Here is a 12,531-nt window from a genome sequence, read left to right as displayed (position 1 = left end):
CCTAAACCGCCGCTCCCGTACCCCGCCGTTAGCTATATTAAATCTATAACCCCCTAAAGCGAGCCCCTAACACCGCCGCCATCTCTATTAAAATTATTAACCCCTAATGTAAGCCCCTTACACCGCCGCCATCTCTATTAAAATTATTAACCCCTAATTTAATCTACCTACCCCGCCGCCAGCTATATTATCTATATTAACCCTAAGTATATTATAGTTAATATAGGTATTACATTATATATATTAACTATATTAACCCTAATTATATTAGGGTTAATATAGTTACTATAGTATTTATATTAACTATATTAACTCTATCTAACCCTAACACCCCTAACTAAATTTATATTAAATTAATCTAATTCATATTATAAACTAAAATATTCCTATTTAAATCTAAATACTTACCTATAAAATAAACCCTAAGATAGCTACAATATAATTAATAATTACATTGTAGCTATGTTAGGGTTAATATTTATTTTACAGGTAAATTGTTAATTATTTTAACTAGGTATAATAGCTATTAAATAGTTATTAACTATTTAATATCTACCTAGTTAAAATAATTACCCAATTACCTGTAAAATAAATCCTAACCTAAGTTACAAATACACCTACACTATCAATAAATTAAATAAACTACAAATATCTATCTAAAAATACAATTAAATAAACTAAACTAAATTACAAAAACAAACAAACACTAAATTACAAAAAATAAAAAAAAGATTACAAGATTTTTAAGCTAATTACACCTATTCTAAGCCCCCTAATAAAATAATAAAGCCCCCCAAAATAAAAAAAATTACCTGCCCTATTCTAAATTAAAAAAAGTTCAAAGCTCTTTACCTTACCAGCCCTTAAAAGGGCCTTTTGTGGGGGCATGCCCCAAAGAATTCAGCTCTTTTGCATTTAAAAACATATACAATACCCCCCCCATTACAACCCACCACCCACATACCCCTATTCTAAACCCACCCAAACCCCCCTTAAAAAAGCCTAACACTACCCCCCTGAAGATCTCCCTACCTTGTCTTCACCACACTGGGCCGAACTCCTCATCCGATCCGGGAGATGTCTTGCTCCAAGCGGCAAAGAAGAATTCTTCCTCCCGGCGATGTCTTCCTCCAAGCGGCAAAGAAGAATTCTTCCTCCCGGCGACGTCTTCCTCCAAGCGGCAGCAAAGTCTTCTTCCTTCCGGCAACATCTTCCATGAAGCGGCATCTTCAATCTTCTTTCTTCGCTCCGCCACCGCGGAGCATCCATCCCGGCCGACGACTGAACGAGGAATGAGGTACCTTTAAATGACGTCATCCAAGATGGCGTCCGCCGAATTCCGATTGGCTGATAGGATTCTATCAGCCAATCGGAATTAAGTTAGAAAAATCTGATTGGCTGATTGAATCAGCCAATCAGATTCAAGTTCAATCCGATTGGCTGAACCAATGAGCCAATCGGATTGAACTTGAATCTGATTGGCTGATTCAATCAGCCAATCAGATTTTCTAACTTAATTCCGATTGGCTGATAGAATCCTATCAGCCAATCGGAATTCGGCGGACGCCATCTTGGATGACGTCATTTAAAGGTACCTCATTCCTCGTTCAGTCGTCGGCCGGGATGGATGCTCCGCGGTGGAGGAGCGAAGAAAGAAGATTGAAGATGCCGCTTCATGGAAGATGTTGCCGGAAGGAAGAAGACTTTGCTGCCGCTTGGAGGAAGACGTCGCCGGAGGAAGAATTCTTCTTTGCCGCTTGGAGGAAGACATCGCCAGAGGAAGAATTCTTCTTTGCCGCTTGGAGCAAGACATCGCCCGGATCGGATTAGGAGTTCGGCCCGGTGTGGTGAAGACAAGGTAGGGAGATCTTCAGGGGGGTAGTGTTAGGCTTTTTTAAGGGGGGTTTGGGTGGGTTTAGAATAGGGGTATGTGGGTGGTGGGTTGTAATGGGGGGGGTATTGTATATGTTTTTAAATGCAAAAGAGCTGAATTCTTTGGGGCATGCCCCCACAAAAGGCCCTTTTAAGGGCTGGTAAGGTAAAGAGCTTTGAACTTTTTTTAATTAAGAATAGGGCAGGGAATTTTTTTTATTTTGGGGGGCTTTATTATTTTATTAGGGGGCTTAGAATAGGTGTAATTAGCTTAAAAATCTTGTAATCTTTTTTTTATTTTTTGTAATTTAGTGTTTGTTTGTTTTTTAATTTAGTTTAGTTTATTTAACCTCTTAAGGACATATGACGGATTTTTTCCGTCATAAAACCATTGAGCAAACTGAAAGCTGTGTCCTTAAAGGGTTAATTGTATTTTTAGATAGATATTTGTAGTTTATTTAATTTATTGATAGTGTAGGTGTATTTGTAACTTAGGTTAGGATTTATTTTACAGGTAATTGGGTAATTATTTTAACTAGGTAGATATTAAATAGTTAATAACTATTTAATAGCTATTATACCTAGTTAAAATAATTAACAATTTACCTGTAAAATAAATATTAACCCTAACATAGCTACAATGTAATTATTAATTATATTGTAGCTATCTTAGGGTTTATTTTATAGGTAAGTATTTAGATTTAAATAGGAATATTTTAGTTTATAATATGAATTAGATTAATTTAATATAAATTTAGTTAGGGGTGTTAGGGTTAGATAGAGTTAATATAGTTAATATAAATACTATAGTAACTATATTAACTATATTAACCCTAATATAATTAGGGTTAATATAGTTAATATATATAATGTAATACCTATATTAACTATAATATACTTAGGGTTAATATAGATAATATAGCTGGCGGCGGGGTAGGTAGATTAAATTAGGGGTTAATCATTTTAATAGAGATGGCGGCGGTGTAAGGGGCTTACATTAGGGGTTAATAATATTAATATAGCTGCCGGCGGTATAGGGGGATTAGATTAGGGGTTAATAATTTTTATATAGGTGGCGGCGGTGTAAGGGGTCAGATTAGAGGATAGATAAGGTAGATGGCGGCGGTTTTAGGGGTTCACATTAGGCGATAGATAAGGTAGATGGCGGCGGTTTTAGGGGCTCACAGTAGGGGGTTAGTTTATGTAGATGGCGGCGGGGTCCGGGAGCGGCGGTTTTAGGGGTTAATAACTTTATTAGGGATTTCGGGGGGGGGGGATCGCAGTTGACAGGTAGATAGACATTGCGCATGCGTTAGGTGTTAGGTTTTATTTAGCAGATCGCGGGTGACAGGTAGATAGACATTGCGCATGCGTTAGGTGTTAGGTTTCTTTTCTAGTTAGTTTAGGGAGTTACGGGGCTCCAATAGTCAGCGTAAGGCTTCTTACGGCTGCTTTTTGTGGCGAGGTGAAAATGGAGTAAGATTTCTCCATTTTCGCCACGTAAGTCCTTACGCTGCATATTGGATACCAAACTGCGCTGGTTTGGTATACCTGCCTATGGCCCAAAAAACTACGGGCGACGGCAGAAATATACGGGCGTAACTTCTAGGTTACGCTGTATATGTGATACCAAACCAGCGTAAATATTGGCGTCGCCGGCTTTTGCGGGCGACGATTTTTATCAGATCGACCCCTCTGTGTGTGCAGAGATAACAAATACCGACTTCCGGTTTTGAACTGTGGATAATTGCGCATGCGTTTTAGGGTCTAATGAGGTCACTGTTCAGTCCGTGCACGAGTGTTATAGGGGAAGATCAGGACTCGAGAAGACAGGAGGAGAAGCTAATGGGAGGAGTTAAACGGCCATGTTTGAATCAAGGAATAAAAACTATTTTTCTGAAAAAGTGGGTAAGCGGATACACGAAAATAGGGATCCAGGGTATCAATAGAATTGTAATCATGAGATCGTAACTATGGGGTAACGCTGTTTTAGGTGTAGACTGTCCCTTTAATATTAGTGAACTGCAATAGATAGGGACTTTTATGTCACAAGAATTTTTAGTGTATGTATGTGAGTGTGTATATATATATATATCCTGTCTCTCAGTATTATAAGGACAGAGTTTGTGCTCAGAAGGCTTAGTCAGAATAAGGAGCGTATTTTGGCCTAGGCAAACAAGGCACTTGCCTAGGACGGCAGATTGAGGGGGCAGCACTTTTTGAGTCTGTTTAATTTTATATATATATATAAAATTATATATATATTATTACTTTTTACTGTGTGCATATGTGCAAATTCAACCTACCTGAGTGTTTGCAAGCCCTGGTTGACATTTACTCTGGAAATACCATGAAAACAAAAGAACATGTTACAACCTGAGGATGGGGGGGCAGCACAATTTTGAATGCCTAGGGCAGCATAAAACCTAAATATGCCACTGGTCAGAATACACAATCTTTTATGTGAATTATATGATCTCATCAACTAAGTGCCTTCTCTGTAAGGAGAATCAGATGTCCATATTTTGTAATAGTATGAAATAGTGTATCAGAGGAAAGACACAAAAAAGTATGCATTTGTAGCAGATAATGATGTTTGGTGCAATTTATTCTAACCTACTAAGTGTAGTAAAAAATGGTTTAAATAAATATTTTCATTTTATTGTAGGTGTTAGACTGGATTGAGAATCACGGTGAAGCATTTCTGAGTAAACACACTGGGGTAGGCAAGTCCTTGCACAGAGCTCGAGCTTTGCAGAAGCGTCATGAAGACTTTGAAGAAGTTGCTCAGGTAAGAAACTTGTTTAAATATCTGTACCTGAACCATCAGGCTAAAGAGACCTGAAAATCATCCGTTATCTCCCAGTGTCCGCCTTACTTTTATGATTTTGTAGATGTGGATGTACTGTGTGCTTTTCTCAGTTAATTAGAGAGATAGAGTCTCTAACCTTTTCTTTGTTCTGAAGAAAGAGAGTGCATTTTACCCTGTGTTAGCCTGATAACTGGTTGAGCACTTGTCTCTTTTTGTTCATGTAAGTTATGATCTTTGGTGAAGTCACCCTAAAGGTGATGGCAGGAAACCAGATGTGAACCAGTTGTTCATTATGCCCAGAGGGACTCAATTACACCTCACTGACGAGGCCTACACTAGGTTGGAATTAACTTCTGGGATTTGCCATGTCTGTCATTTTAGGTTTGCTTGGTATTTCAGGTCTTAACTGTGGGGGGTTTTTGTTTTGTTTTTTTGCATATTTTACAAGAGTTTTCAAAACAACATACATTTTTCAGAGATTGGAACGACAAAACACGAGTTTTAAAAATATAGGTAGAAATCCGGAATTCCATAATCTAGAATTATTCCGAAATAGACGTTTCATTAATATTTTTGAAAAATAATTATTAAAAATGACCATTTTTCACTTCCAGTAAGTCACAATCTTCACTGGCTGCTTCTTTATTTTGTTTTTTACATTCTAAAATGATAGTCTATATTTATTTAGAACATCAGCTACTGTATTACACTACTGTATTTCTTTGCAGTATCTTTCTTATGGTGCTATGTTTACAAGATTATTAAAAAATATATAAAACTACCTTTAGTATAAGGTGTATTATGACATGTAAATATTGCCTAAATGACATAAGACATTGATGTTTAAACTTGGACCAAACCCCTCTCCAAACTGTAACATTTTACAGATACAAATATACAACTATTCTGAAATCCAAACCTTTTCCAATCCCAAGCAGTCTTGATAAAGGGGTTTGCACCTGTATCTCTAACAGGGGCCAGCAACCTTGGCACCCCAGATGTTTTGGAGCTACAATTCCCATAATGCTCAGACAGCCCAAAAAAATTCTCAGCATCATGAGAAATGTAGTTCCAAAACATCTGGGGTGCCAAGGTTGCTGACCCCTGATCTCTAACCTTAGAGTTTTAATGCAACATATCTATTTAATTGTGCAATAGTATGACAAGCACTATGGATACAATTTCATTATGTGATCTATAGACCAATCAATAAGAAAGTCAAATGTATTTTTATTTATAACTATTCTGTTCACAGAACACCTATACCAATGCCGACAAGTTATTGGAAGCTGCAGAACAGCTGGCTCAGACTGGTGAATGTGATCCGGAGGAAATTTACCAAGCGGCGCATCAGCTTGAGGATCGCATTCAAGATTTTGTTAGGCGTGTAGAACAAAGAAAGGTTTTGCTTGACATGTCAGTGTCTTTTCATTCTCATGTCAAAGAGGTAAGTTCAAATGGGATTTATACTTGTTAGATGAACAGGGCCGTTTCTAGAGAATCTGGCTCCCAGGGCAAAATTCCAAAATGCGCCCCCCTCACAGATTCTAAAGTCCCCCTCCTAGACCCTGCAGGTCACTCTGTCATTTAGAGGTCAGCTCCAAAGCAGCAGTGCACTACTGGGACCTAGCTGAACACACCTGGTGAGCAAATGACAAGAGACAAATGTGTCTTGCGGCCAACCACCAGTTAGCTCCTAGTAGTGCATTGGTGCTGCTAAGGATATATACATATGCTTTTCAACAATAGATACCAAGAGAACAAGAATAATAGAGTTGTCTTAATTTATTTTGGTGTATCCTGAATTATGAAAGTTTAATTTTGACTTTCCTATCCCTTTAAATATGTCCTTTTTCTACTACAATGTTTTTTCCAAATATATTGATATTATCTAAAAATATCTTTATATCTTTTACGAATTGCCATTATATTTATACTTTTTTTATAGCTATGCATATTTATTTGTTTAATGCATATCAATCCCTTTAACCCCTTAACGACCAAGGACGTACGCCGTACGTCCTAAAAAAAAATACACTTAACGACCGAGGACGTATGGCGTACGTCCTTGGTCTTGGAAAGCGGTGGAAGTGATCCTGATCGTTTCCAGCCGCTTTCCGGTTATTGCAGTGATGCCTCGATATCGAGGCATCCTGCAATAACCCTCCTTGGCCATCCGATGCAGAGAGAGCCACTCTGTGGTCCACTCTGCACCGGACATCGATGGCCGGTATCGTTGGTGGGTGGGAGCCAGTCTGGGAGGCGGGTGGGCGGCCATCAATGGGCCATGTGATGTGGAGGGGGGCGGGATCGTGGGCGGGATCGCCGGGGGGCATGCACAGATGCGCGCGCATGCACGGGGTGGAAGCGGGTGGGAACGGCTACACTACAGAAATAAATGTTAAAGAAAAGTGGGATAAAATTTGGGGGGGAAGCTACACTACAGAAAAAAAAAAAGTATTTTTTTTGGTAAACTGGGTACTGGCAGACAGCTGCCAGTACCCAAGATGGCTCCCAGTAAGGTAGAGGAGGAGGGTTAGAGAGCTGTTTGGGAGGGGATCAGGGAGGTTGGGGGTTAAGGGGGGGATCCTACACATCAGCATATGCAAATATGCTAAAAAAATATTAAGATACCTTTTATTTTAGTACTGGCAGACTTTCTGCCAGTACTTAAGATGGCGGGGACAATTGTGGGGTGGGGGAGGAGGGAAGAGCACTGTTTGGGAGGGATCAGGGGGTCTGATGTGTCAGGTGGGAGGCTGATCTCTACACTAAAGCTAAAATTAACTCTGCAAGCTCCCTACAAGCTACCTAATTAACCCCTTCACTGCTAGACATAATACACGTGTGATGCACAGCGGCATTTAGCGGCCTTCTAATTACCAAAAAGCAACGCCAAAGCTATATATGTCTGCTATTTCTGAACAAAGGGGATCCCAGAGAAGCATGCAGAACCATTTGTGCCATAATTGAACAAGCTGTTTGTAAATAATTTCAATGAGAAACCTAAAGTTTGTGAAAAAGTGAAGTTTTTTTTTTTAATTTGATCGCATTTGGCGGGGAAATGGTGGCATGAAATATACCAAAATGGGCCTAGATCAATACTTTGTGTTGTCTACTACACTACACTAAAGCTAAAATTAACCCTACAAGCTCCCTAATTAACCCCTTCACTGCTGGGCATAATACACATGCGGTGCAGAGCTGCATTTAGCGGCCTTCTAATTACCAAAAAGCAACGCCAAAGCTATATATATATATATATATATATATATATATATATATATATATATATATATATCTGAACAAAGGGGATCCCAGAGAAGCTTTTACAACCATTTGTGTCATAATTGCACAAGCTGTTTGTAAATAATTTCAGTGAGAAACCTAAAATTGTGAAAAAGTGAACAATTTTTTTTTATTTGATTGCATTTGGCGGTGAAATGGTGGCATGAAATATACCTAGATGGGCCTAGAATACTTGGGGTGGTCTACTACACTAAACTGAAGCTAAAATTAACACTAGAAGCTCCCTACATGTTCCCTAATTAACCCCTCCACTGCTGGGCATAATACACGTGTGGTGCGCAGTGGCATTTAGCAGCCTTCTAAAATTACCAAAAAGCAATGCCAAAGCCATATATGTCTGCTATTTCTGAACAAAGGGGATCCCAGAGAAGCTTTTACAACCATTTGTGCCATAATTGCACAAGTTGTTTGCAAATAATTTCAGTAAGAAAACTAAAGTTTGTGAAAAAGTGAACAATTTTTTTTATTTGATCTCATTTGGCGGTGAAATGGTGGCATGAAATATACCAAAATATGGGCCTAGATCAATACTTTGGGATGTCTTCTAAAAAATATATATATATATACATGTCAAGGGATATAAAGGGATTCCTGAAAGATATCAGTGTCCCAATGTAACTAGCGCTAATTTTGAAAAAAAGTGGTTTGGAAATAGCAAAGTGCTACTTGTATTTATTGCCCTATAACTTGCAAAAAAGCAAAGAACATGTAAACATTGGGTATTTCTAAACTCAGGTCAAAATTTAGAAACTATTTAGCATGGGTGTTAAAAATAATGGTATCTTTAGAAAGTCCATTTAATGGTGAGAAAAACGGTATATAATATGTGTGGGTACAGTAAATGAGTAGGATGAAAATTACAGCTAAACACAAACACCGCAAAAATGTAAAAATAGCCTTGGTCCCAAACGGACAGAAAATGGAAAAGTGCTGTGGTCATTAAGGGGTTAAATTCCTATCCAAAATGTATCTACAAAACTTCCAATAGACTTTAAAAGTTGAACTTTGCAAAAAAGTCATCAGGTAAGATTTTCTAAAGGGTTGCAATATGTCACTGGGTGTATTTGTAACATATTTAGGGGTCTATTATAATTATTTAGAAAAGTTATAACAATTTTTTTTACAAAATTCGCTATTATAGTCTATGAGATTTTTGCACGTAAATAATTTGATAAAGAACTGTAATAGCTGTTTATTTTTCAAATATACTATACACACAGGCAGTAATAGACAGAGACATGCACACATAGACGGTAATAGACAGAGACATGCACTCGCAAACAGTAATAGACAGAGACATGCACTCACAGACGGTAATAGACAGAGACATGCACTCGCAAACAGTAATAGACTGAGACATGCACTCATAGACAGAGATATGCACTCTCAGACAGTAATAGACTGAGACATGCACTCACAGACAGTAATAGACAGAGACATGCACTCACAGGCAGTAATAGACAGAGACATGCACACACAGGTAGTTATAGACAGAGACATGTACACACAGGCAGAGATATGCACACACAGACACTTATAGACAGACATGCACACACAGGCAGTAATAGACCGAGACATGCACACACAGGCAGTAATAGAGATATGCACACACAGGCAGTAATAGAGATATGCACACACAGGCAGTAATAGAGAGAGACGTGCACACACAGACCGTAATAGACAGAGATATGCACTCACAGGCAGTAATAGTCAGAGACATTCACACACAGGTAGTAACAGACAGACATGCACACACAGAAAGTAATAGACAGAGACATGCGCACACACAGGCAGTAGTAGACATAGACATGCACACACAGGCAGTAACAGACAGAGAATTTCACACACAGGCAGGGATAGATAGGCATACACACACAGGCAGGGATAGATAGGCATACACACACTCAGGCAGTAATAGGCAGATACACACACACAGGCAGGAATATATAGGCATACACACACACACTCAGGCAGACACACACACACACACACACACACACACACACAGGCAGGGATAGATAGGCACACACACTCAGGCAGTAATAGCAGACACAAGCACTCACATGTGAGTTTGTGAAAACTTTCCATTAACATTATGGAGTAAATGACACATACACACACCCATCACTCTTAAGCATTTGTAAATAAATAAATAAATTTTAAAAAAAAGGCATAATGTCAAAAAGATTTTTTTTTTATTCAACAGTCCTTAACAGAAAACTTGTTCCTTAGTATGTGGAAACCCAATTTTTATAAAGCACCTTTTTTAATTAGCTCAGTAAAACAAAAAAATATGGACATATCATTATGTAAAGACCATGAAAAATTTGTCATATGCATAAAACATCACCTCTTTAGTGACACTGATCAGTGAGATAGGAGACTGCTTTTCTCAGGGTGATTACTCTCCTATTTACTTTCAGTTTTAGCTCTAAGTAGTTATCCGGTCTAAACATGCCCCCTTTGTGATCTTGTTGCTCCATTAGTATGATTGACATCCAATATAGCCAATTAACATAACAACTTCCTTTTAAATATATATTTTTAATGTATATGCATGTGATCTGTTTTTTTTTTTTACCTTTGCTATACCAGTAGTTTATCAAGCAAGCACTGCAACTTTAACACAATAAAAGTGCTCCCCACTGCCCCCTAATACGCTCCGGGCCACTGCCTGGTCTGCCCGCTCCTAGAAATGGCCCTGTAGATGAATTATGATTATTATGAAAATTATGAATTAAATATATAATTTTAGCATTACTGTAAAGCTTAGAGTCATTATAGTGTTAAAATAAAATGCTCTATTTTTTAAAGAAATAATTTTTATTGTTAAAGGACCAGTAAATACAGTAGATTTTCATAATCAGCAAATGCATGATAAAAAGTCAATACAATAGCACTTAGTCTGAACTTCAAATGAGTAGTAGATTTTTTTTTTCTGACAAATTTCAGTTATTTCTATTTCCACTCCTGTATCATGTGACAGCCATCAGCCAATCAAAAATGCATGTATGTATATTCTATGATTTCTTGCACATGCTCAGTGGGCGCTGGTGACTCAAAAAGTGTCAATATAAAAAGACTGCACATTTTGTTGATGAAAGTAAATTGGAAAGTTGTTTTAAAATTGCATGCTCTGTCTGAATGATAAAAGATTAATTTTGACTCGTGTCCCTTTAAACAGAATGCTTTATTTTACTATGGGTTAAAAAACATAGTCAAAGATGTGCTCCTATTACACTTTATAGAAGGATGCAGCTGGTGATCAAATTAGAAGCAGCCATATAGTCGTAGAATGGAGGTGTTCTTGGAGCGCTATGTGTTTAACCCTTTTCTCTTGTAAAGGTGTATCCACTCCACAGGTTCCTCCATTACTTGTGGGATATTCTCCTTCCCAACAGGAAGCTGCATGAGGACACCCACAGCAGAGCTGTCTATATAGCTCCTCCCCTAACTGCCACCCCCAGTCATTCTCTTGCAGCTGTCGACAAGAAAGGAAGTATCAAGAGAGATGTGGTGACTTAGTGTAGTTTTTACCTTCAATCAAAAGTTTGTTATTTTTAAACGGTACCGGCGTTGTACTGTTTTTACTCTCAGGCAGAAATTGGAAGAAGACTTCTGCCTGGAGGTTTGATGATCTTAGCGGTTTGTAACTAAGGTCCATTGCTGTTCTCACACATAACTGAAGAGTATGGAAAGAAAACTTCAGTTGGGGGGACGGTCTGCAGATTGCCTGCTTTGAGGTATGTTCAGTATATATTTTTCTAGAGAGATAATAAGGTTTAGAAAATGCTGACAGTGCCTGGTATATTTAAGGTAAGCCTGATACAGTGATTTAACAACAACTGGGATCATGCTTGCAAAAAGGGATAATATTCATGTTAAAACCTATATTACTTAGTGTAAAAACGTTTGCATGATTTATAAATAAAAACGTTTTTTCTCTGAGGGTGATAAATCTTTATTTGGGGCCTAATTTCCACATGGCTTGTTAGATTACTCCTAGGAGTACTTTTCTTTCATGTAATTAGCAAGAGTCCATGAGCTAGTGACGTATGGGATATACATTCCTACCAGGAGGGGCAAAGTTTCCCAAACCTCAAAATGCCTATAAATACACCCCTCACCACACCCATAAATCAGTTTTACAAACTTTGCCTCCTATGGAGGTGGTGAAGTAAGTTTGTGCTAGATTCTACGTTGATATGCGCTCCGCAGCAGGTTGGAGCCCGGTTTTCCTCTCAGCGTGCAGTGAATGTCAGAGGGATGTGAGGAGAGTATTGCCTATTTGAATTCAATGATCTCCTTCTACGGGGTCTATTTCATAGGTTCTCTGTTATCGGTCGTAGAGATTCATCTCTTACCTCCTGTCAGCCGCTCTGGAATCAATCCGGGATGTAACCCAACTGCTAGCGTGAATTGAAAGCACACGCTAGCACACTGAGAAATATCCAGGACGTGACCCACTCAGGAAGCAGATTAGAAGATAACTAAAATAAATATTGTTCCAGAATGAAGGAAAGCCACAAAGGATAAAA

The 12,531-nt window shown here is 38.3% G+C and overlaps 1 protein-coding gene across 6 annotated transcripts in view; it reads left to right on the top strand.

Moving 5' to 3' along the window:
• Nucleotides 1–12,531, top strand: part of LOC128660571 (triple functional domain protein) — a 763,036-nt gene that overhangs the window by 403,295 nt on the left and 347,210 nt on the right. For all 6 annotated transcript variants that reach the window (XM_053714497.1, XM_053714496.1, XM_053714493.1 and 3 more), the window contains exons 10-11: nucleotides 4,541–4,663; nucleotides 5,940–6,131. In XM_053714497.1, coding sequence (XP_053570472.1) covers nucleotides 4,541–4,663; nucleotides 5,940–6,131 — 315 coding nt within the window. The remainder of the gene's footprint in view (nucleotides 1–4,540; nucleotides 4,664–5,939; nucleotides 6,132–12,531) is intronic.

Source organism: Bombina bombina, chromosome 5 (genome assembly GCF_027579735.1).
Source record: "Bombina bombina isolate aBomBom1 chromosome 5, aBomBom1.pri, whole genome shotgun sequence".
Lineage (NCBI taxonomy): Eukaryota > Metazoa > Chordata > Amphibia > Anura > Bombinatoridae > Bombina > Bombina bombina.
The sequence above is the reverse complement of the archived record's forward strand: the minus strand, read 5'-3'. Positions and strand labels throughout refer to the sequence as shown.